Below are 24702 nucleotides of genomic sequence, written 5' to 3'. Positions count from 1 at the left end.
TGGGAAATTCGCAATAGAATGACATCTATTGGTTATAACCTTGTTTTGTACATACACCAAAATATTTCAAACGTTTAATTGTTTAAATTATCGAAATTATTATTTTAAAAAGAAAACATTATCGTGGGAAATTCGTATAGAATAACATCTATTAATATTGGTTAAATACGAAGTTTTAACCAAATGTTCTTGATCACTTTGTTAAAAAAATATATAACTCTAATTATAAAAAAGTACGTCACAAAATACACGCGCAATATCTTCACATTTCATTATAACACTAAATCAATAGAATAATAAATAGGCGTGGCCGAAATAGAATTAAAAACATTCTTCTTTTTATAGAAAATATTAGATAATATTTATTATATTAACAATATATTATTTTATCTTTGATTTAGATCTTGGAAAAGGTGAAACGTGTTCTAATATTGTGTACGTTGTTTGCCCGTTTCATTGTGGAAACATGGTTGCAGCAGTATACTAGTATACGTCACATAGTATAGACCAATGAAAAGTCCGTATTAAACAATAGAGTCCAGTTGCTATTATCTCAAAGCTAAACTATCAATATATTAAATAAGAGAGTTTGTTGACAATTTCCATTTGTACATTTGACTGGTGAGTGTTCTGTTCTGCTGTTACTGACACGGAACTGGGTAGTTCTGGTATCGTGATAACTTCATTCATCGATTAAATCAGAGCGGAAGTTTATAACCACTTGTTGATTCCACATTTTGGAAGATTGAAAAGTACCGTTAAAAACCAACTTGGTTTGTAATAGTTTATTATAAGCTTGACTTTGGGACATCTACAACTTTTCATTGGAAACATACACGATGAGAAAACATAGGAAACTATACCATTTGTTCGTTTATATCGTTTTTGTTGGGGTAACTTTTGCGTGCTCTCCAAGCCGGCCTGGTGGTAGCAGTAGGGGACAGGAACCGCTGAGACCCCTCAACTATAGAGAATACGTTCCCAGTATTTCTGAATGCAAAGTGCCTGCAAGTGGAGAAGCCGAGGGTAGGATTTATCGGGATGACGCCGCTTTCAATGAGCTCACTAAAAATGTCAATACAGATATTGAGTTCAAAGATGAAGAAGACACAGGCGCCGATCAGATAATGACACAGGTATATTATCATTTCTCTTATCTAATTTGTAGCCTAAGTTTATTAGCAAACGATATATGTCTGGGCTTTACACTTATATGCCTATTGAATTGTAGGCTTAGAAAGACCTGGATATGCATTTCACAATTAGGGCCTACTCTTGTACATGCACATTGTCCTACAAGCATACAACGAGAATCAATGAAACTGCACAAGGCATATACCACGTTACACATACACGCAACTAATAGAAAACTTCTGACCAAAAACAAACTGTTATTCTATAACATGCTGTAATTTCATCCTACCATGTTTTTATATTCAATTGTTTAGCTATTACAATTGTCATCAATATTTGCTAAGACCATGGAGAAATAAGTTATTAACTAACTTATTTCTCCATGCTAAGACTAAGAATCGTGCACTGTTATTGAAATAGGCCTACTCTTTTACAAAACCAAATATAAACCAACCCAATTTTAAATAATCACAGTAATGCATTTCAATGGTTTAGGAATAATGATGACAGAAACTGAGAAACATTAAATATAATATTGGCAATGTGTTCTAATTACTGTTCCGCTAAACATAAATTCCTATATACGGTACACTATGATACATAGCTTTAGGGATGTGCAGTAAAGTAAAAATAAAATATTATGCCCGGTTTCGAGCTTCTCTTTGGCTGTGAAATTTTGTGAAATATTATACACATAGACAGGCATAGACAACTCTAAAACACCGCTTAGAGATAGACTGGAAATGAATTGAATTATTTATAAAACGATGAAGATGAGAATATCTACGAGAATAAGAAAAAACCGCACAATAGTATAATTGACTATTATTTTAACTCCAATTATTTAACTTTGATAAACTAAATATTTACAATACTTACACCAACAATATATACACCTGTATAATAGATATTATACATTTAAAATAATATAACTGATATTGTTTAACACGAGTCATTTGCTTGTTTTACACACGATCTCACACTATTGTGTATACATAAATTAACCGGCAAAATTAATGCATTAACCGTATATTTTGTATTTAAAAATAGAAATTTATGATTTCATTATTAACATATTTTGGTTTATATGGTTACATTATGATTATCAGTATTATTTTATTACATTCGTATACATGTCCTGTAATTCATTTCTAGGTACTTTATCTAAATTAGTACTTTATCATGGAAAATACCATGATACAGCTCCACATGGGTTTTAAATGTATAACATAAACCATAACTTAACCATTAATCTAAAATTGCATTATACAGGAATCACATGTGATACACATGATATGCTGTATTACGACTGTTTCTGAGACAGGATAATATTATTTTGGAGATACAGCACTGAGAATCGGGTGCCAATTCAAATTAAGTAATTTGCATTATTAGGAGGCCTATTACTTTATTCTCAATTTCAGTATATATCTTGCTAATAAACTGCAAAGATATCTACGCACCAAGTACCAAGATATATGCTATAGGGACTTATTTTCTTGCGGTGAATTAAAGATGAGCAACTTGCTTAAACATTGGGATAGACGAACGGAAATTCGCACTTAACGTGAACATAACGAATTATTGTATAAATGGTTTCAAATGGAAAAAAAATCCAATATATATGACTCAAGACAGTGTCAACTAAAGGACATTTTATTAGATTGATGAATAAGCAATTTATTTCGTTTTTGTCTCAGTATAAATTAGAGCATTGTCCAATTCTTGTATCACATAAAGCAGTTAAAGTTTGTGGTTTTTTTGTGATAAATTCATCATTTGTTTCAGTATGTCGCGCTCTACAATTTCAAGTTTCCACCTTTTAGTTAACAATACATAATTTATAGAGATTTTTATTTATTAAAAATATAGATTTCTGCGCATTATTTCGAGTTCGAGGCTCGGTTGGATGTTTACTTATTAAATTAATAATGAATTTACCAAATTAATTTTAAATTCACCTATAACATATTGTTATATTTCTAATTATATGAATAACAACTTCATTTCCATTTCCCGATCATTTTAACGTTAGCTTTGTTATACAATTAGGCCAAGCTCATGATATGGCAAGGATGGAGTTGTGGCAAAGATAAAGCAAAAGCAAATTCCTTCGGACCATCATTGTAAAACCGAGGTGTTTTCTCTGCCTAGGCATTGGTGAAAATTTAAACATTTAAAAACTCTTTGGTAAAATCCGAGATATTTTGAGGTAGGGACCGTCGCTGTAAGCATGGTAAACCTGACGTATTCTGAGGTGTTTTCTTTGCCTCGGGACCGTCGCTGTAAGCATGGTAAACCTGACGTATTCTGAGGTGTTTTCTCTGCCTCGGGACCGTCGCTGTAAGCATGGTAAACCTGACGTATTCTGAGGTGTTTTCTCTGCCTCGGGACCGTCGCTGTAAGCATGGTAAATCTGACGTATTCTGAGGTGTTTTCTCTGCCACGGGACCGTCGCTGCAAGCAATGCAAACCCAAGGTAGAGTATTCTGAGGTGTTTTCTCTGCCTAGGAACCCATTACTTATATGGTTAAAAATAAATCTACCACTAAACAGCAGTAATAAAGTCTTACGAATATGACATGTCAAAGAGTTAAGGACTGCATTCAAAGAAGTTAGGTTATAAGGTTAGCGATTAGACACTTTGATAGACTCATTCAAAAAGAAAATCCGTAGTCAAATATAGTTAGGCAGTAAAAATCACCATTTTTCCCGCGGTCATAACTTAGTACTTGGCTAATATTTGCATACTTGCGACACTATTATCTTGAGGTTATTTGATAGGATTTCTTAGCTTTTGCCAGTTAGTGGTTTACTTGTTGGTCAAAAATAGAATTTTGGAATTAAGTGTTTTTGTTTATGAGTAGGGTATAAGTGCTTGAACAGACGTTAATGGTTCAGAGTTTATATGAGGAAAAGACACATATCTCCAAAAACGGTTCCTTCACTACCAGGTTACTTAGCTATACAAAAAGAAACAGATACAACTTGTAACATTAATGTTATCGTTTTTAAAACATTCATTCTATGTTATTGAGTATGTGATAATTACAAGTACTCTAATACCATAAATAGGATATATGCCTACAACCTAGCACTTTCAGAATGTCTTGCGTATCTCTATAGGCCTACAATCTAGCACTTTCAGAATGTCTTGCGTATCTCTATATATTTGAAACAACAATTTTGCAAATATTTTCACTTAATACATCGGTACTAAATTCAGAAGAAAATTAGATAAATTTCATTGAATACAAACATTATGAAGTTATATAGTATACACGGTTATTACATAATTGCCAACACTCTAGGCCTGGCCTACATGACCCAAACTTTGGAAATAGCGAATTTGACTGGGATAAACAGAATTTGAATGTTTACCTAATATCTTAGCATTCTGCTGAGCTTACGAAAATGAAGGAAAATATTTTCCCAGCAATGTCAATCCGCCCTTTGTCCTTTGTAAACCTTTATGTCATTGTTTGATTTGGGATAGAACCCCTATAAGGTCAGCTTTACCTCACTAAGTACTTGGTAAATACTACAAACAGTTTGTTTCATGTAAATTAAGAACCCAAAGGTGTGAAGGATAAAGCAAAATATGTCGTATAAAAAAAGTATAAGCCTAGTAGGTAAGTCAAATAATCGTTTACCGTAAGTTTTACTGTTGTATTCTATATTGTATATGAATCGTTATTCATTTGATTGTTAAAGACATATTTCCCTATGAAAAACATTATTACGTAATAGTTTGTTCTTTTCTATTAAACTTATCGATTACGTTCCTCTTTCTCCTTCTCTCAACTATATATCGTTCTTTTCTCTCTATAACCATTTTAATACTATTTCTATTTTTTCTTCTAATCATTTTCTACATTATTCAGAGATTATTAGCTCCTCTATAGTAAACAAATCTGTTTTTCTTTGTGGTCTTTTCATGAAAGTACTGAAGCATGAGGACTCTGTGTCCATATTTTGATAAACTTTAGCGAAGTGGTCACAACAGTTTGTTCACCTGAAGTAAATGGACAGACAATTTTGCTTATATTTTTAGATAAACTGCACAGTAAGTTAAATGTTATAGTATCATAGGAAAGTTTCTAAAAAACAATGTCACATGTTACCAATCTTAACTTAACGTTAACAATAATTCCTATGATACAGTTATAACATGCGCCGCTGTATCACGGAACTCGCCTAAGATACAAGAAAAACAAATTTTAAGGAGAATCGTGTGCATAAGTAACAAAGCAAAAACTGAGACATTTTCAAGTTATAAGGGATAAAATTATTGGAAGAAGTAAGGTATATAGGGGTATAAATTAACTTTGTGGTAAGACCATGTATGGGTTGTAAAAGTAACAAGACCTAAATTTGTTTCTTAAGCTAGAACTAACTATTGAAAAATATTATAGAAAATTGTACTAGGAGCAGTCTTTGACAGGTCAATCAACTTCTCGTAGTAAGTATATCCTATTATAATAGTTTAGACAGCAGACCTATTTGCTTTAAGATGAGCGTGGGTTTATATTTGTGGTTATTAAGTTATACGTACTTACATGTAATGGGTACTTACGAACTCAAAACGTACATTTAATTGCCATCCCATAGAATCCCACAATACTTCAGTAAACATCGTGGTGCCATGATCTACTACAGTTCTAACACAGTTGAATTACAAATAATTTAGGGATATTAGTATGGCTATTATTTATAAAATGGGTGGAACTGTGTATACATTGGTGGAACAATGTTAAAGTAACCTATAGTTAGCTCAAAGTGAACAATATGTTTTATAAAGGCCGTTTATTTGGGATTTGACCCAATTCAGGCGACACCCTTATTTAATACACATGTAAAACGAACGAAGGGAAATAATGTAACACTGCGACCAACTCTTAGTAGGTGAACATTCCTATTAATGAGGGAACTTTGTTTGGCATTAAAGGTGTCCCCTTAGCATGGATAGTGACGCAACGCAAGGATGTAGACACAACGTAAGCGTGTTGACCAATCACAACCGACAGTTCGAATAATCTATCGTTTTTGATTGATCAAATCACCTACGTTGCGCGCCATGTCCGTGTTGCGTCTTTAGTTAGAATCAATCCTCAATGTTCGTTCCACTGAATTATGCATATTATACTAACGATAAATGCTCTTTGTACAGTTAATATTGAGGTTGATTAAATATGTTGGGAAAGGGGGAGGTGAAATATTATGTTCTTTTGAGGGAAAGAGGAGTCGCCTCTTCTATTTTCTGGACAACCCCAAGTAGGTGTGGTATTTATTGACTGGAAAGTTCGACGTTCTACTTATTTTGTTCAATTGTAATCGCAATAACAAACTTTAGCTCACATTCAATTGTTATAAAATAAACTTATACAATAACATTGGACAATAAAGTTTATTCTATTTAAAAGCAAAGACAAATTGCATTGGTAAAATATTCTATAATTGACCACATGTTACAATTGTCAATATATTCATTATTTCCTACTACCTTTATACCTTCGCTGTCAATTATTAAGTTCCATTCATTATGACTATTAGGCGGTTATTACGGACAAAAGAAACATTTTGTCAGGGGCATTGACGCTTGGTTGTATGGTTAATGAGCCGATGCTGAGACAGACTTGGATGTCGACCATGCTCAAGTAATAGGCCTGAACTCAATCACACACTCCGCGTGGTAGGCTCGTCCTAAACATTTCATGGGAATCGTTTTTATTGATTGGATGGTAAATTATAATACGGCCACGGGTTGGAATACATTTTTACTTCGGTGCTCGTTTGGAAACAATTAGATTTTGTTGAAATAAATCTCGCAAAGTACTATAGGCCTAATGTGTACAGAATATAATTTTGACTAAATTGAAATAATTGGAGTTCCTAATAAATGTCTTTAAAATAAATTTTTACGTACGTACGCGTATCGAAATCACGAATAAATGTATATCGTTGGTTCTTATAATCATATTTAACTTTGTTTATTTAACTCTAACATTATCGACCTTGTTGCACTCGGATTAAAGCAATTACTTATCTAGCTAAGCTAACACTTGCCCTAATGGCTGGCCATATCTAGTGCAAACTCCAACTTTAAAAGTCAATAAGGTGTCCCGTATCTTATCCAATCAATAGGCTTTTTCTAAATTCCCATAACCGTATATCGTTATTAAGATCACTAATGAGGATGAACAAATGTTTAAATTTGCCGCGGTACCAGGCTCTAACTGATTCTCACTGCATAATATACGTAGCATATGAGCATGCGCATAATGCATTTTACTTGGCAGCTGCTGCGTAGTCGATGAGAGATACGTCGTGGAAACTCACTAAAGCTTGGTTCCCACTACAGATGACCAATCACAAGCGACAGTTCAAATAATATACATCGCTCGTGATTAGTCAAATCACTTACGTTGCGTGCTTGACCTTGCGTCTCTACTGGGAACCAAACATCATATAAGTTGATTTACAAGGACGTAAGCGCAACGCAAGTTGATTGACCAATGAATCACAAGCGACTGTTGAGATTGTTCAAATTACTTGCGTTGCGCTTATACATGTTGCTGCGTACCAGTGGGAACTAAGCTTAGTTATAAGCCTACGTAACGTGACAACGTAAGAATTCTCTTCCCAAAAAAGAGCGAAATGAAACGCTGTAGACATAAATCATGAACAACGAGCCGCCAAGCAAAGTTATTCCTCATATTATTGTATTGATGTGTAAGTTCTGTAAACAAGCATAGTTTGTATATTAAATGGTTCTTTCTTCTAAAAGACATTTAGTCTGCAGTGTACAAATATATACAGTCTGTGTACTATGCCAATCCAACCGTACAAATAACTAAGCACGAGAGGGTCATGGGATAAAAATAATAACGACAAAATATCAATGATTGTTATTTCGGCTTAATAACAAAATTAAAATCAAACAGTCTTATCCATATTAAATTAATATAATAATCTTTATGGTCTTTAAAACACACTATTGAGTGTAATAATAGAGCCGCTATTGGAGGTTTTATACCTGGTTGTAAACATGAATCATTGTCTAGTCAATAGTTGAGATCAAGTTTTATACAGGCTTGTTTTACTGTAATTTGGTAGTGTGTATAAAGTTAATCGTTACAAACGTAGATAGGACAGACATGCGACGCATTACGAAACGACATTCGCGTTTAAAAATGACGTTGAACTATACTTTGTAACTACACGATGTAGCTGTTATGACTACTCAGCAATCATGAACACAATATCTTGTACCTAGACCAATGTGTACACAGTAGATATGAGGTGTATTCGTTAGTTCAATAGCTTGTTCATGTGTGGGCGTATTTGGGGATATCAGTTTCATAATTATATAGATCTTCCAATAGAAGCTGGGCGTATTTGTATTTCATCAATTAATATGAAGATGACAACAACTTTTATCTTTGACACACCTAATAATCAATAAAGATGAAATTTCACACCGTTCTATTCCTGAATTGTGTTTTTAAAATAATTCAAAGACATCTTCCTATATTTTCTGTATAGTCATGATTTATGAAACTTAACACCATGCGTTATTATAAACTACTATAGCCTGTTTATTATCATTTTTATAAATTGAGCAATCAGTATGGTTAATAGTCAAGGTGCTTACACTTGTTGGAGAGATAGCTGCCAGATTTGTGCAAATATTGTGTACAGAACAATAAAGACTAGGCAGTTACTATTATACGCTCGATTCAACACGTCAGTTTTATAGATTGATTGACGTTTCAAGTCGAGCGTAACGCATTCACTTCATTTTCCCGTCACGAGTTTACGTTGTGCGTGATTGTACGCATGATACGCTCGGCGCAGAGGCTTGCAAGTATCTACAGCGCCAGCTATAGACATACTTTTATCGACAAATGTTTTGATGGAAACCAATAATCATTACTACATTTATCCGTCTATTTAATATATAGTTAATGTTTTGGTGTAACTAAACTCTGTTCCCACTAGGACGTAACGTTAGGACGAAAACGCAACACAAGTGATTTGACCAATCACAGACGACGGATCATCAAAACGATATCTTGTGATTGGTTAAACTAGTTGCGTTGCGCTTACATCCTAGCGTTGCCACATAGTGTGGGAACCAAGATTTAGACTCGCTTATGATATTATACATAACCTTTAAGTTGATCGATTTGTTCATTGGCCATTTTTTCCAATGCTAAAGCTATAGCACCAATGGCTATTTAGCAAATATCGTCATTTGGTTTGGAGAAACAAAATTTAGAGCTCCTACAAATACGAACTAGGTCGATTTTCTGTTTTTACTATATGTTCATATCAAATTAAGTCTACTAAAATAATCCTGTTTGTCATATAAAGTAGGCCTACATTTGAGAAATTCGTAAAGTCTATCTAAAATGTCATGTTTTTATAAGTTATCGTTTTAATACATTTTATAAAGAAAAAAAATGGAAACATTGTCAGTAACAAATTGTTTAGCAGGTTTCTCATAGTATTATACATTTCAGGTATTTTGCTGATGTTGTCTAATGATCAACAGCGCATGTGATTTCAACTTGTTCTTTACCACTAAACAAACAACTGTAAAGAACATTTGAACCTATGTCCTCTGTGCACTGTTCTGTCTTTGAATGGACCCATCTTACCGTTCAATTATTTAAAGAAATCTTGCTTCTGCATCACTGAACTCCTAAATTAATAAGTGTCCCAAATGTACATAAGATTGTTAGTTTAGTAGTTTTTAAATTCCGTATGAAAACACTAGACACAAACATCTTAAAATCTGTCAAAGAACTGAATTAGGATCTCCCTAGAGTCACCGATTAGCGAGTTCTATTTTTATTTCAATGTGCCTTTGATTCAATTTTAAGTTCTTTTAGAATTGCCAAAAATGGAATACTTCCTCTTCTAATGAAAATTCATGATTTTACATGTACTGTTGTTGGTTCCACTGTACTTAAATTAATCTATTAATGGTACAATATAGGTCTCAACTTGGTCTTAAGGTTCACATGTAGCTACTGTAATGCAAATCCAGATTCAAAACTAAGATTAATTTTTTATTTGTAATCGCATTTCTTTTCGGAAATATAAATGAAATAAAATGAAAAATAAAATTCATAGGCCTACTCTTGCCTAATTACTGTAAATAATCGAACAAAATTTTCTAAATACTGAAAACTCTCTAAAAACCAGAAATTCGTTTGTCTCAAGTTTTATCTATAAACCAAAACGTATAAAAACATTTCAGTTTTAAGAAGAATACCTAATGTATCTTGCAAAAAAACTTACCAAAAAGTTATTCCAGTGACGCAGCAAAAAGCAATAATACTGTTGGTACTCAAATCTAGAAGAAACAGGAATGGTGTAATATTATTGAACATACCACTATTAGTTCTAATTTTAGATGATGAAACTAGACTATAAACTATTCCTTGTTTTTTATTTTACAGAGATGTAACGATCGTCTCAGTCGACTGGCAATCATGGTAATGAACCACTGGAAAGACGAAAACATAAAACTACGGGTGGTAGAAGCATGGGATGAAGATGGCCGCCATCCTCGTAACTCTTTACACTACGAAGGAAGGGCCGTAGATATCACTACTAGTGATATAGACCCTAGCAAATACGGAATGTTGGCCAGACTTGCTGTTGAGGCGGGATTTGACTGGGTTTACTACGAGAGTAAGTCATACATCCACGCTTCTGTCAAATCTGGTAAGTTAACATTCATTAATCGTAAGAAAGTCAAACTTTTATGAATAACTGATTGACATTTATTGTATACTCAATTATAAAGACTAAATGTGACTATTTGAACTGTTTGTAGAAGTGATAAATTCGCCAGAAAACATAAATAATCTATTAACATTCGATAGCAAAGTGTTTTCATTTCTTGGTATAACTGTATCAATGCATGTTAACATTATTGCCATTATTAGTTGGTGTTTAGTGTGGTCCTATATCGCATGTTTGTCTACAATCAGTAAACTTTGGACCATAATTTCATAAGAAATATCAAACCCTGTTGATTCGACCTCTGCCAAAAGTTCATCTAGTAATCGGGATGTTCTTAAATCAGTTCGACGAATACACAAAATGTATTAAGTATAAACCTTTAGAAACTATGAAAGTTGAATGTGTGAATCTGTTTAGAAAAACTTGGTGTGTTAATAAAGTGAATAATGGTTCGTAGAAAAGGTAATTGTTTGTGATAATGCAATAAACTTAAATGAGTAACAATTCAACATTATACTTTTATTTACCAACGTTTTAAAAGGTCACAACGTCACCTCTAGGTTAGTGGCCTTGGTTATTGCGAAAATAAATTATTTTCGTTGTCTTTCAAATTTGTTTTGTTTTTATTTTAGATTCAAATCCAGCTTCAGAAGAAGGAGGATGTTTTCCCGCGCAATCGGAAGTGACGTTGGAAACTGGAGAAACCAAACGAATGAATGATGTAAGAATAGGAGACAGAGTTAAAGCAGTTGACAATGAGGGCAGTATTATATACAGTGACGTCATAATGATGCTCGATGCAAAACCTCATAAAAATATGTCATTTTATACAGTTTCTACACCGTCCCAAACGTTATCACTCACGGCTGAACACATAATTTACGTATCGAATACAAATTCAATTTTTTCAGAATCGAAAGCAATTTTTGCGAGTAGAATTATGGAAGGACAATATATTTTTACTGTTGTTAAAAGTGGTAACCAAGAAGTTTTGATTCCTGAGAAGGTTTTGAGTGTAACAATGACAGAAAGGACTGGTGCATTCGCACCTTTAACATATAAAGGTTCGATAGTTGTTGATAATGTTGCAGTGTCGTCGTATGCTTTAATTGACAATGAATTCATTGCGCACGCGTGTTTCACACCCGTGAGGTGGTTATACAGTCTTAAATCGCAACTATGGGGACGCCCGTCAGAGCTACCGCAGCATGATAATGTCCATTGGTATCCGAAACTTCTTCATACGTATGGTCGACATTTAGTGAGTAATTATATGTATCCAGGTGATATATTGTTTTGAATTAAAGATGTAATATATTCTATTGAATATTGATGAAGTAAGATGACGAGGAAATCCGTTGCGATAGAAAGGCAGCGTATGATGATCAAACGCACGCGCGCGCGCAATTAATGGTTTGAGACGAAGTTTGCCTAACGGAAAACTTATCGGAGTATTTAGATGTTTTTTGAAAAATGAAAGCTGTTTTTAAAAATGTATGATGTTCAAACGAAACAAATTTAGACATTTTTTTTTCAATTACCAACCAAAAAGTACAATATTTTCATAAAGTTGTGCAAATGTAAATTTTGAAGCAGATTTGTTTTGTAAATCACTAATATAATATTTATTTTCTAAAATAATATTATATCAACGTATAATTATAACAAAGAAATAGTATTTATGATAATGTAATTGGTTTGGCATGACTTGATCAAGTGAGCTTTCATCGGTAGTGATAGGCTTGCCTTTTTCGACTTGCATTCGGGAGTTGGACTCAGAAGAGAGCAAATTCAGCAGACGTTAGACCTAGCTTGCTTGGGAGTGTTAAGTACCAAACAATAGAACAGATTTAAACTTTATTGTAAATTAATTTAATTAGGGAGGTTTTGTTTTTGCGAGGGCATATGGCCTAGTCACGTTGTGTTGACTAACCGTGCGCATGTGCTTTTATGACACGTACTTTCCTCATTCGAATCCTCATCACAGTTTTGGCGGTTTCTTGTTCCAAACGATGACCAATGACACGTACTGTGGGCTCTTTTTCTTAAACTCTGTCTACACTATCAAAATAGTTTGACAAAAAAGTGTGATGTGCCCAAATATGGTGGTGATATGGCCAAACATGGTAGTGATATGACATCCATATACGACGGGTATACATCACATTTTTGTGTTCACATAAAGTAGACTGAGCATTAGTGTGTTTCAAATCGAAAGCTTCCTATAACATATTATAGGCGTGTTGTTTTTATATGACATTTTGTAAGATTTAAATCAATTACAATTGAGTAAGTTTTCAAATAATTTTTTGATATTTTGTGACACCAGATATGACAAATATTTTAGATATGAACTACATCTTTTTTTACGAATTATAATAAGGAAACGCAGTCGAAAGTTTTATAAAGATAGAGATTTTGTAATTGTGTTTATATATTTTAATAATGATAATGAATTTTAAATTGTCTTTAGCATTTTGGCAAAGTATAAACTTCTTTGCAACTTTTGACTTTGAAAAAGAAAATATTAAATGTATTTATTTTGTAAATATTGTAAAAAATAACAAATGTACACATTTTTAATGTTTATCTTCTGAATTAGTTGAGCTTTTATTGAATTTTAATAAATATTTGACTTACAATGTGGATGTATTTATATTTATTATCATTTTGTATCTGTACCAAACTAAACTTTCGCGACGCGACATACAATGCGCATGCTCATGAATCGAGCATTAAATGCCTGTTGTTCCTCAATAGTAGACTGCTCTACAATCAAATACTGTAAAGTGAGGGATCTTCCATAACCTTCTATGATACAGGCACCGTGTGATACACACAGGAGATGCTGTATTACTGAATCTAACTACGATATGCTTAATGAACAAATATTGTAATATTTAAAGATACAGTACTAAGAATCTTTACTGAATACGTACATACAAACTACTACTACTACAACAAACAAAATTAAATGAGTTGAATAAAGCATAATTCAATGGAGTAAATGAACTTAAATTACGTGGCTATACGTCATCGAAGTACGTTTACGCCATTTGTTGATCTCGTTATCTTTGTATCGACTCAACGTTGAATCTTCTTGTATTGCTTTCACGAGATCCTTCCAAAATAACTCCTTCCCTAGTGGATGTTCTGTCCACTCTATAAATCCCTTTCGAAGTTGTATTTCACGAAGAAGACGCGGTAGATCTTTATCTTTAATAGGTTTAAGCAAGACTGGAATGATCATGTCCTGCTTTTCTTCAAGATCTCGAATCATAGCTCTTTGCAGCTCAAAGTAGTTCCATTCGTTCAGCACAAAATCAGGGGTAAGAATTAGTAGTGTTTTACGGCTAGCGTGGATAAACTCGATAATATCTTCCATTACATTACCACCAACTGGAAAGTTTCGATCTTTTATACATAAACGGATTGCATAAGATGAGTTTTCCAAATTTGGAATTAATGTCCATTTCACCCACTGAAAGTCATTTGAGTTGCTGGCAACGTAAACATCAAAGTCTGTGGTATCACTAGATGTTGGAACAGGCTGATAATGATGCGAATTAGGCCGCAGTTTAATCTTAACCCAATACCAAGCAAACCGGACAGAATAACGTCGACGGTAACAAACAATTGATACAAATAACACTAGAACAATGGTTCCTGTTGTTAAGCAAATACAAATCACCATAGTTTTATTGTAACAAGAAAACCTCGATAGATCGTACTCCAACAGGAAAACACTTTCCGGTGTCGTACTACTGCATTCATATTTTTGGAACTCTGGAAAATAAACTTTGCTATCAATTTTCAACCAGTTTTTAAATTCGTACAAATCGCAATTACAATGGAACTTATTTCCACTCAAATCAAAATATGTCAAGTTGTAAAAACTTGATAATAAATCGACATTAATGTTATTATCAATTTTATTGTCCGATAAATCAATAATATTAATATGTTTAAGGTTAGATAAAATGGAATAATCTATCTTCGTAAAACAATTCGATGATAAATCTAAATGTGATAGTTTATCAGTTTTCCAAAATATATCAATTGGTAGCGAGTCGATTGTATTTTCGGCAAGCGATAGATACTTCAGTCGTTCCATATTTAGACATTGCAACCATGTACTTTCAATGTTACAATTCTCAAGACTCAACTTTGCAATGTTCGGAGAAAGAAAATTTAATAATCTTTCAAAATCATATTGTGTTTTAAACTGATAACCAATTATTGCAAGTTCTTTGAGATGTTCAAATGCGGATGTGTTACGTATCCATGGTGGAGTTTCTTTGGAATATGGGGTATGACCTTTACCCTTGCATTTCCGGTGATGATTAGTCTGTTGCTTAATATGTAAAATTTCAAGGTGTGGCATTTTAATATCGATAGAAAGTATTAACTTTGTTATATTAACCTTTGGAATAGTTATCTTCAATGCAATCAAATTTGGAAAACTAATTTTACCAGTTTTTATTTTGGAACCTAAAATTTGGTTATCGTACAAGTCTAACTGTTTTAAAGTGCGTTTGATATGTTCAAGTAAAGGTAAATCGAACGATGTAAATTCGTTATTGTTCAATGATAATGTTTGTAAATTTCTCATTTTTTGAAATTCATCCTTTTGGATAGATTCATTACCCAAAATATTATTATCTAGGTGAATGGATGTTAACGCACTTAAACAAAATAAAGCGCCATCTTCAATGGTGTGTATTCCATTCCAGGACAAATCCAAGCGTTGCAATTCACAGGTGCATACACTTTGTAAAGTTTCCCGAAGAACGGATCCATTTTTAAATAAATATGTACAGTTATTTAAAGACAAATGACGAATTTTAACACCATCAAGCTCCGATAGAGTTTTGATATTACTTGATGACAAATTAAAAAGGTCAATATGCATCAACCGAAGAGAATCGTTTAAATATGAAAAGTTATTTTGTGAAAGATCTAAAACTGTAAGATTATTGCGAGTAATTAGAGAAAAGGCACCCTTTGACATGGATTTAATCCCACAAGATGATAAATAGAGATATTTTAGATTACTTAATTCTGCAAAACATGTTGGCAAAATAAATTCGTATTGAATTCCGAACGAATTGTGATTAAGCACAAGTTTAGATAAGTACTTTAGCTTTGAAACTTCCGATGGTATATAATCAAAGTTGTTGTACGATAAATCTAGATGTTCTAGCGAATTTTCCAAGCCCTTAAAGGCGCTGGCCGGTATTCGAAAAAGGTTGTTCTTACGAAGAATCAACGACTGCAAACTCACCAAATACTGAAACATACGGGTTTTCAATAACTCATCTTTGACCCCAGAAGCTGCTAAATCAAGATGTATTAGATTTGTTAAAGATGATAAGTTTAAATCGTTTAATTTATTATACGATAGATCCAACTGTTTCAATGACGTCACTTTGCTAAAGAAAACTACGCTTATAGATTCCAATCCATTTTCGCGTAAAGTAAGTTTTTCCAGTTTCATGTATGGTGTTGGTTTGTCCAATATTCTTACATGATTACCACTAAGGTCAACATCTTTAATGTTTACAGGCAAATTATCTGGAAAATCGACAATCATTCGACCTACACAATCTGCATTATGATATTTGAAGATTTTACATGGAAGACCGGATTTCGTTTCATTAATTACAATAAGATGGAAACCGAAAAACAAAAGAAATAGTAACATTTTCCAAATTCGTAGTTCCTATAGTAGGGTTTCTGTATACAACCTTTGCAATCCCGTGTACAAAACTGCTCACAACAATGTTAAAGTAGGCCTACATACAGCTCCGTTATGGTAATACATCGACAGTTTCTGCCGAGTTGAGCAAACGTTAAATAATTGAATACATTTGCCAACTGTTGTTTCTCATAATATGCCTATGTCTAAAGACACCGTCGTCGGCACAATAGATTGGAAAAGGATGTTTACAGAAATGGCGCTATTAGACGATTGCTTTACTACAGATAATAACAAATATACAATCCACCGTTTAAGAGCAAATTCCGGGTTTAATAGCAAAACCAAATATACATTAGATAAGTTGTAGTTATGTTTCTTAATACTGTACAAGTTTTAATGAGTTGGGAACTCATTCATTAGTTTAATTATGGGAAGCAAATATTTGCTACTTGTGTGCATTGTTTAACAGATATTGGAGTTCGTTTAACCGTGTTGAAAGCGATTTTATTTTTTTCTTTGATGAGTCGCGTCGCTGGGTGCTTCCAGGTTGTCTGCTTGATCTTACATGACTTGTTGGTGAATTTTTGCTGAGTTGCCCGTCGGATCCAAGTTCTTTCTTTGACGAATCTTTACCTGCGGGCGTAGATGCCTTTTTATCTAGTTGTTTTTCAGAAGTTCCGTTATCTAGATGTCGGGCAATGAGACGCTTCTTCAACAGTGTGTTAACGATATGCCTTTTCTTATTTCTGTTATAATAACCTACATGTTGTAACTGCTCTTCTAAATACGCAACACGATTAGCAAGGTCCTCATCTGCAATTAAAAACAATAACATTTTAAACGGATAGAGGACATTGCTGTACCGTAGATATAAACATTTTCTCTATTTTGTAAATTATTTTCCTCTTTAAAGAACATTACATATTTTGATACATTTGTGTTGTATGGAAGGCTTAGTTTGTTTATGTAGTCGATACATAGGTATGAAACGCCATATGTGCCAGAATGTTCATCTTTTTACCAATATTAAGTCGAATTGGATGCACGTTCTGGAAAAACAAATGAACCTACCATTCTTTTCTAGTAATTCAACTTCCACCGCCAGCTTTCCGATATTCTCAACCATTGAGTGTAGTCTTTCGTTGAAGGCATATTCGTCTGTAAAAAGAATAGAATTGTCATTCTTTAGTAATCATTGGTTTTATAAACATATCTTATATAATGTATGTTAATCAGTACGTTTTATTTCACCTTGCTATGCTGGTCATACAAAACAATTTTGACAGAATAATAATAATAAACAGTATTTATATAGCGCCTAATGGATCACTGACCCCTCTAGGTGCTTTACATTGGACCTTAACTAATGGTAATAAACTATCCCCCGCCGGACACCATTCCGGTATTTCTTAGTCAAGGTTTCGGGGATGGAGACAATCAATAATGTGAAAAAGAAAAAAAAAAGTAACTAAGCTTAACTATGCTTAACTAAGGTATGAACAAGTTACTTTATTTTGCTTTTATTTGTATTAGTACAGTATCTATTTTTGTATGTATTTCATATTAATGCAATTAAAATCTATATGTGTAAACAAAATAAATTGTATATATGAATATATATACAAGATAAGATTAAGATTTCAGAATGTATTTTAAATGGAGAGAGGCACTATATTTCAACAGATAATTGTTGAAAGATAATGGCGAAAAGCCTACCTTGGAGTTGGCAACTATGTTCATCCTCACCATCAGGTAGGCAGTTGACCCATCCGTCGCATACATACAATGTTCCGATACAACTTTTATCATTGCATTGGAATTCATCATCCTTACAAGGAGTTACAATGTTGCAACTTGCCTCATCTTCACCATTAGGATAACAATGTTTCCAGCCGTCACATACCAATCGATTATCAATACAAGTGTTATCCTGGCATTTAAACTCATCTTTTGGACAAGTAACGATGTTACAAGCTGCTTCGTCCTCACCACCAGGCCAACAGTCTTTCCATCCATCACAAAGTTTGGATTCTGGAATACAAGTCTTGTCTTCACATTGGAATTCACCGTCTTTACATTCAGCTTCGATGTTACAAGCTGCTTCGTCCTCACCGCCAGGCCAACAGTCTTTCCATCCATCACAAAGTTTGGATTCTGGAATACAAGTCTGATCTTCACACTGGAACTCACCATCTTTGCATCCTGTTTCGATATTACAGGCGGTTTCGTCCTCACCACCAGGCCAACAGTCTTTCCATCCATTACAAAGCTTGGATTCTGGAATACAAGTCTTGTCTTCACATTGGAATTCACCGTCTTTACATTCAGTTTCGATATTACAAGCTGCTTCGTCCTCACCACCAGGCCAACAGTCTTTCCATCCATTACAAAGTTTGGATTCTGGAATACAAGTCTTGTCTTCACATTGGAATTCACCGTCTTTACATTCAGTTTCGATATTACAGGCGGTTTCGTCCTCACCACCAGGCCAACAGTCTTTCCATCCATCACAAAGTTTGGACTCTGGAATACAAGTCTGATCTTCACACTGGAACTCACCATCTTTGCATCCTGTTTCGATATTACAGGCGGTTTCGTCCTCACCACCAGGCCAACAGTCTTTCCATCCATCACAAAGTTTTGATTCTGGAATACAAGTCTGATCTTCACACTGGAACTCACCATCTTTGCATCCTGTTTCGATATTACAGGCGGTTTCGTCCTCACCACCAGGCCAACAGTCTTTCCATCCATTACAAAGTTTTGATTCTGGAATACAAGTCTGATCTTCACACTGGAACTCACCATCTTTGCATCCTGTTTCGATATTACAGGTGGTTTCATCCTCGCCCCCTGGCCAACAATGTGTCCATCCATCACAAACGTAGTCTGCGCCAATACATTTACCATCTTCACACTGGAACTCGCCTGGTTTGCATGGATCAATAACGCATATCTCATCCTCGCCCTCTGGAAAACAGTGCTTCGTACCATCGCATACTTTATTTGTGTCTAAACACGATCCATCATTGCATTCAAACTGGCCTTTGCAGCTTATACAGTTCTGTTCGTCTTCACCGTGTGGGTAACAATGTTTCCAGCCGTCACATACCAATCGATTATCAATACAAGTGTTATCCTGGCATTTAAACTCATCTTTTGGACAAGTAACGATGTTGCAAGTCGCTTCGTCCTCACCACCAGGCCAACAGTCTTTCCATCCATTACAAAGTTTGGATTCTGGAATACAAGTCTTGTCTTCACATTGGAATTCACCGTCTTTACATTCAGTTTCGATGTTACAAGCTGCTTCGTCCTCACCACCAGGCCAACAGTCTTTCCATCCATCACAAAGTTTGGATTCTGGAATACAAGTCTTGTCTTCACATTGGAATTCACCGTCTTTACATCTCGTTTTGATGTTACAAGCTGCTTCGTCCTCACCACCAGGCCAACAGTCTTTCCATCCGTCACAACGTTTGGATTCTGGAATACAAGTCTTGTCTTCACATTGGAATTCACCGTCTTTACATCCCGTTTCGATGTTACAAGCTGCTTCGTCCTCACCACCAGGCCAACAGTCTTTCCATCCGTCACAAAGTTTGGATTCTGGAATACAAGTCTTGTCTTCACATTGGAATTCACCGTCTTTACATCCCGTTTCGATGTTACAAGCTGCTTCGTCTTCACCACCAGGCCAACAGTCTTTCCATCCATTACAAAGTTTGGATTCTGGAATACAAGTCTTGTCTTCACATTGGAATTCACCGTCTTTACATCCCGTTTCGATGTTACAAGCTGCTTCGTCCTCACCACCAGGCCAACAGTCTTTCCATCCATTACAAAGTTTTGATTCTGGAATACAAGTCTGATCTTCACACTGGAACTCACCATCTTTGCATCCTGTTTCGATATTACAGGCGGTTTCGTCCTCACCACCAGGCCAACAGTCTTTCCATCCATTACAAAGTTTGGATTCTGGAATACAAGTCTGATCTTCACACTGGAACTCACCATCTTTGCATCCCGTTTCGATGTTACAAGCTGCTTCGTCCTCACCACCGGGCCAACAGTCTTTCCATCCATCACAAAGTTTTGATTCTGGAATACAAGTCTCGTCTTCACACTGGAATTCACCATCTTTACACCCGGTTTCAATGTTACAGGTCGCTTCATCCTCACCACCAGGCCAACAGTCTTTCCATCCATTACAAAGTTTGGATTCTGGAATACAAGTCTGATCTTCACACTGGAACTCACCATCTTTGCATCCCGTTTCGATGTTACAAGCTGCTTCGTCCTCACCACCGGGCCAACAGTCTTTCCATCCATCACAAAGTTTTGATTCTGGAATACAAGTCTCGTCTTCACACTGGAATTCACCATCTTTACACCCGGTTTCAATGTTACAGGTCGCTTCATCCTCACCACCAGGCCAACAGTCTTTCCATCCATTACAAAGTTTGGATTCTGGAATACAAGTCTGATCTTCACACTGGAACTCACCATCTTTGCATCCCGTTTCGATGTTACAAGCTCCTTCGTCCTCACCACCGGGCCAACAGTCTTTCCATCCATCACAAAGTTTTGATTCTGGAATACAAGTCTCGTCTTCACACTGGAATTCACCATCTTTACACCCGGTTTCAATGTTACAGGTCGCTTCATCCTCACCACCAGGCCAACAGTTCTTCGAGCCATCACAGACGTTTGTGTTTGCTATGCATGACTTGTCTTCGCATTGAAACTCATCAGCATTACAGCCAACTTCCAAATTACACTCGGACTCATCCTCTCCATCTCTACAATGTACATGATTATCACAGACAAACTCTCGTGGAAGACATGACCCAGTACTACATCGGAAGTGATCGCTATCACATGATCTTTCTTTACAACTCTCAGGCTCGTCAGCGAAATCTCCACAGTCGTTCACTTCATCACAAATCCAGATGAATTTGATGCATCGTCCGCTTGGACAGAGGTATTGGTCAGCTCTTTTGCATTCTCTACGGTTGCGGCACATGTAATAGTTTTCATCTTCGCCACTGAATTGGCAGTCAGAAGCATCCCCATCACAAGTATACTCAAAATCGATACATAGTCCAGAGGTACATCGAAATCCTTCACAACTATCTGAAATGTACAAGGCATGTGCTACTATGTTAGAACTACACAAACCATTTTTACCACTTTTTGTATATACGAATACAAAATCAAATCATAATGTGAAAATAATGATAATGATTATGATTATTATGATTATGTACAATGTTTAAATACAATTTTGAAATGGGTTCTTAGGAAACAAGAAAGGCTAGTATACAAGTACGGGCACATTAATCGAAGTTAATTGAAGTTAATTGAAGTTAGACATCAACCTTTGACCTTTCATCACCTTTCTGTAAAGGAATAATTTGGGTTGTCCCGCCCGAATATGTTTTTCTAAATAAATCTAAATAAACAAAAAGGTAATCAAGGGATATAAGGACGACGTAGCACAATACGACAATAGCCCCAGCTACAGAAGTATGCGTATGCGCATGCGCACAAGTAAATGGAAACAAATAGAAATGTATTTAACTATATACTTTTTTAACTTTTACCGAATTTTAAATTAGAAGATTTTCATATTTATATTCAAGTTTAAACAAATCATGCAAGGTTATGAATTTTGGATCTTGGAAACGAAAAGGGTAGATGGACAGGAATTCATAGGAAAACGAAGATGCAATGTTGTTAAAAATGATTTTGTTTTAGAATGTTTTTCTTTAAAACCTTATTTTTTAAATCAATAAATTTATTTTACTAATGAACAATAAACAAAGAATCAATAACCTAGTAAGATTTGCGTTTTTCGCATATAAAAATAGAAATAATTTACTACTAAATTTAAATGTACGCCTATTGTATGTCTATTGTACTTGGACCACCAGTGGCCTACACCTGTTTCGGTTCGGTTCGGTTCTTATCCTATAATATACAGATTATTTGTATTAACATGCATTCAATTCAATTCAATTCAATTCACATTTATTTACTCATCGTTTATAAATACAGTTTCATAGCATAAATGATGGCAAGGATCCTGCATAGAGAAGTTTACACTTCTGTTTTCGCAGGACCCTTTTACATAAAAAACATAAAACAATAAACACAACATAATAGATACAAAATTTAAAAAAATATTTCCTATATACATTTTAGAGTTGTTCATCAAAAAGCGATAGATGAAATGTGAAATGAAATAAGCAGGTTTTGAATTCAATCGTGGAGCGTTGGTTAATGCGCATGCCTATTAATATTTATATCTATCCTTTCTTTGAGACACGAAAACCTAACCCATCCAATCGGAGCCCAGGAACTGTAATGTAATAATACATTTAATAGTAATATTAGGTAATGTGTAACCGTGACCTAGCTATCTACAATAACCATAACACAATTCATATTTTAACTTTACCTTCACGTTTCACATAGCTACTTGGATTCTTCGTCTGAAAGTAAAAATATTATGGTTATTGTTTGAACAACTTAAACTATCAATAGTCGCAAATAAAACACACAGTTGTATAATTTAAATAGTCCAATTCTGTCGAAAGCTCATAAAATGTACGATATCTAAATTATTGTTATTCAAAAATATAGGCCCAATTTCCACGCCGCACTAAAGCCTGCTTAAAATGTATAACAATATATGTTTAAACAGTCACCCTCCACCAATTCAAAGTATACGAATAAACAAAATGGCGTATGTTAAATCTAAATTAGATAATGTCAACTTATTATGTAGAAAATTATTTCATGTTATAAAGATAGGCATACGTTGAGCAATATTTATAAATACGCCAGCAATTCGCCACAATATCCTGCCCGTCTAATACAAGTTTTGTATATTACTCCTACAGTATATTATAATAGCCCTGTAAAGTACAAACCTGCCTTATTTAGAATATACCGTGCCTTATTTAGAATATACCGTGCCTTATTTAGAATATACCGTGCCTTATTTAGAATATACCGTGGTCACGTTTATGGTTAGTCATAATATAGTTCCTAACTGCTAAAGAAAAATATTATACGCAATAAAAGGCCATTAACCGCCCAATAAAGTAAGTAAAAATATAACAACTTACCCTACGATGGGGTTCTTCAGACGACAAGGAAAGTGGCGCGAAAATGGCAACAAGTAGCAGGCATACTTGAACATCCAACATGTTCTTGCTGTTTTAGACGGACACTGCGGATCGGATGACCACAACCGAGTGAATGGACGTAAGTGGCTGTACAGCTAAATTGTGAATGTGCATATTATGCAAATGAGATCGCACACCTGATGTAAATTCATCTACTGCGAGTATTCATGCATTTATTTAATTTATTTAAATTTTTCCCTGCATTGTTGGCTAAAAAAAGCTGTGGGTGATTCTTTTATCAATCGTTTTCTATTCAGTAATTAAACAACAAAAACAAAACTCTTTCTCAATATTATTTTTAAAATAAGAGGACAGTTTGCAAGTGGTACAGCATTTAATTTGAATACAATATTTTATAAATAATTTAACAAATTTTAACAAATAACTATAATCCAATAAGTTGGCAAATTTTATGTTAGCTCATTGAAGGTGTGCTTGTAATAAATAAACCAATCAGGGTTCAGTAATTCACTAGCTCCAGTAATCAAGCAAAGCGATTGAGATTTGTGTGCGCGCAGATTATCATCTCTCAAAGCTCCGTTGTCTATTGCGCAGTGTTGTGCTTTTAGTTCAAAGTAGCATCTTTATCCACAAGTCCTCCAATCCAGCCTTGAGGTTGTTCCCAATATTCTATGATACCTTTCTACATTACCATCTTCAATTCTGCAAATTATCTCACGACAAATATACCGTACACAAAATAGCAGAACAGTCAAGATGATGGTTGATGAAGCTAACAAAATCGGAATAGCATAAATATATCGTTCTGAAAATGTAAGAAAGAATAATTAAAAACTCGTTTTAAATGGTTTCAACATTTAGTTATTTATACATTTGTATTGGATTTTTTTTTATTCGTCGGTTTTATTTGTCAGATAGACTTTCCCCAAGTGTGTCTGGAAATACGAGTTC

General features: G+C 34.5%; 3 protein-coding genes across 3 annotated transcripts; 1 reads left to right on the top strand and 2 right to left on the bottom strand.

Annotated features, from left to right (window-relative positions):
• The first annotated feature begins 633 nt into the window (after positions 1-633).
• Positions 634-13495, top strand: LOC140040077 (sonic hedgehog protein-like). Its single transcript, XM_072085751.1, has 3 exons — positions 634-1136; positions 10605-10872; positions 11526-13495. Exons 1-3 carry the CDS (start codon positions 840-842, stop codon positions 12191-12193), a joined length of 1233 nt encoding a protein of 410 aa, XP_071941852.1. The 5' UTR covers positions 634-839; the 3' UTR covers positions 12194-13495.
• A 411-nt stretch (positions 13496-13906) lies between these two features.
• On the bottom strand, positions 13907-16486 carry LOC140041190 (toll-like receptor 2 type-2). The gene is made up of 2 exons (XM_072087613.1): positions 14994-16486; positions 13907-14789 (listed from the first exon to the last, which is right to left on the bottom strand). Exons 1-2 carry the CDS (start codon positions 16484-16486, stop codon positions 13907-13909), a joined length of 2376 nt encoding a protein of 791 aa, XP_071943714.1.
• A 55-nt stretch (positions 16487-16541) lies between these two features.
• LOC140040076 (uncharacterized) lies at positions 16542-23845 on the bottom strand. Its single transcript, XM_072085750.1, has 5 exons — positions 23731-23845; positions 23058-23091; positions 18311-21730; positions 17666-17752; positions 16542-17407 (listed from the first exon to the last, which is right to left on the bottom strand). The coding sequence occupies exons 1-5, from the start codon at positions 23809-23811 to the stop codon at positions 17040-17042; spliced, it is 3990 nt and encodes a 1329-aa protein (XP_071941851.1). The 5' UTR covers positions 23812-23845; the 3' UTR covers positions 16542-17039.
• Positions 23846-24702: the final 857 nt, after the last annotated feature.

The sequence above is a fragment of the Antedon mediterranea genome, chromosome 2 (genome assembly GCF_964355755.1).
Source record: "Antedon mediterranea chromosome 2, ecAntMedi1.1, whole genome shotgun sequence".
NCBI lineage: Eukaryota > Metazoa > Echinodermata > Crinoidea > Comatulida > Antedonidae > Antedon > Antedon mediterranea.
The sequence above is the reverse complement of the archived record's forward strand: the minus strand, read 5'-3'. Positions and strand labels throughout refer to the sequence as shown.

Excerpts from the sequence above, each read along its gene's own strand:
- LOC140040076 (XM_072085750.1), bottom strand. The coding sequence starts at position 23,811 with ATGTTGGATGTTCAAGTATGCCTGCTACTTGTTGCCATTTTCGCGCCA. Across the intron at positions 23,092-23,730 it reads CTGAAGAACCCCATCGTAGG|ACGAAGAATCCAAGTAGCTA; the intron begins GTAAGTTGTTAT and ends TTTTACTTTCAG. Across the intron at positions 17,408-17,665 it reads TGAATTACTAGAAAAGAATG|ATGAGGACCTTGCTAATCGT; the intron begins GTAGGTTCATTT and ends TTTTAATTGCAG.
- LOC140041190 (XM_072087613.1), bottom strand. The coding sequence starts at position 16,486 with ATGATTGTCGATTTTCCAGATAATTTGCCTGTAAACATTAAAGATGTT. Across the intron at positions 14,790-14,993 it reads CTAAATATGGAACGACTGAA|TTTTTACAACTTGACATATT; the intron begins GTATCTATCGCT and ends TTTATTATCAAG.
- LOC140040077 (XM_072085751.1), top strand. The coding sequence starts at position 840 with ATGAGAAAACATAGGAAACTATACCATTTGTTCGTTTATATCGTTTTT. Across the intron at positions 1,137-10,604 it reads CCGATCAGATAATGACACAG|AGATGTAACGATCGTCTCAG; the intron begins GTATATTATCAT and ends TTTATTTTACAG. Across the intron at positions 10,873-11,525 it reads CCACGCTTCTGTCAAATCTG|ATTCAAATCCAGCTTCAGAA; the intron begins GTAAGTTAACAT and ends TTTTTATTTTAG.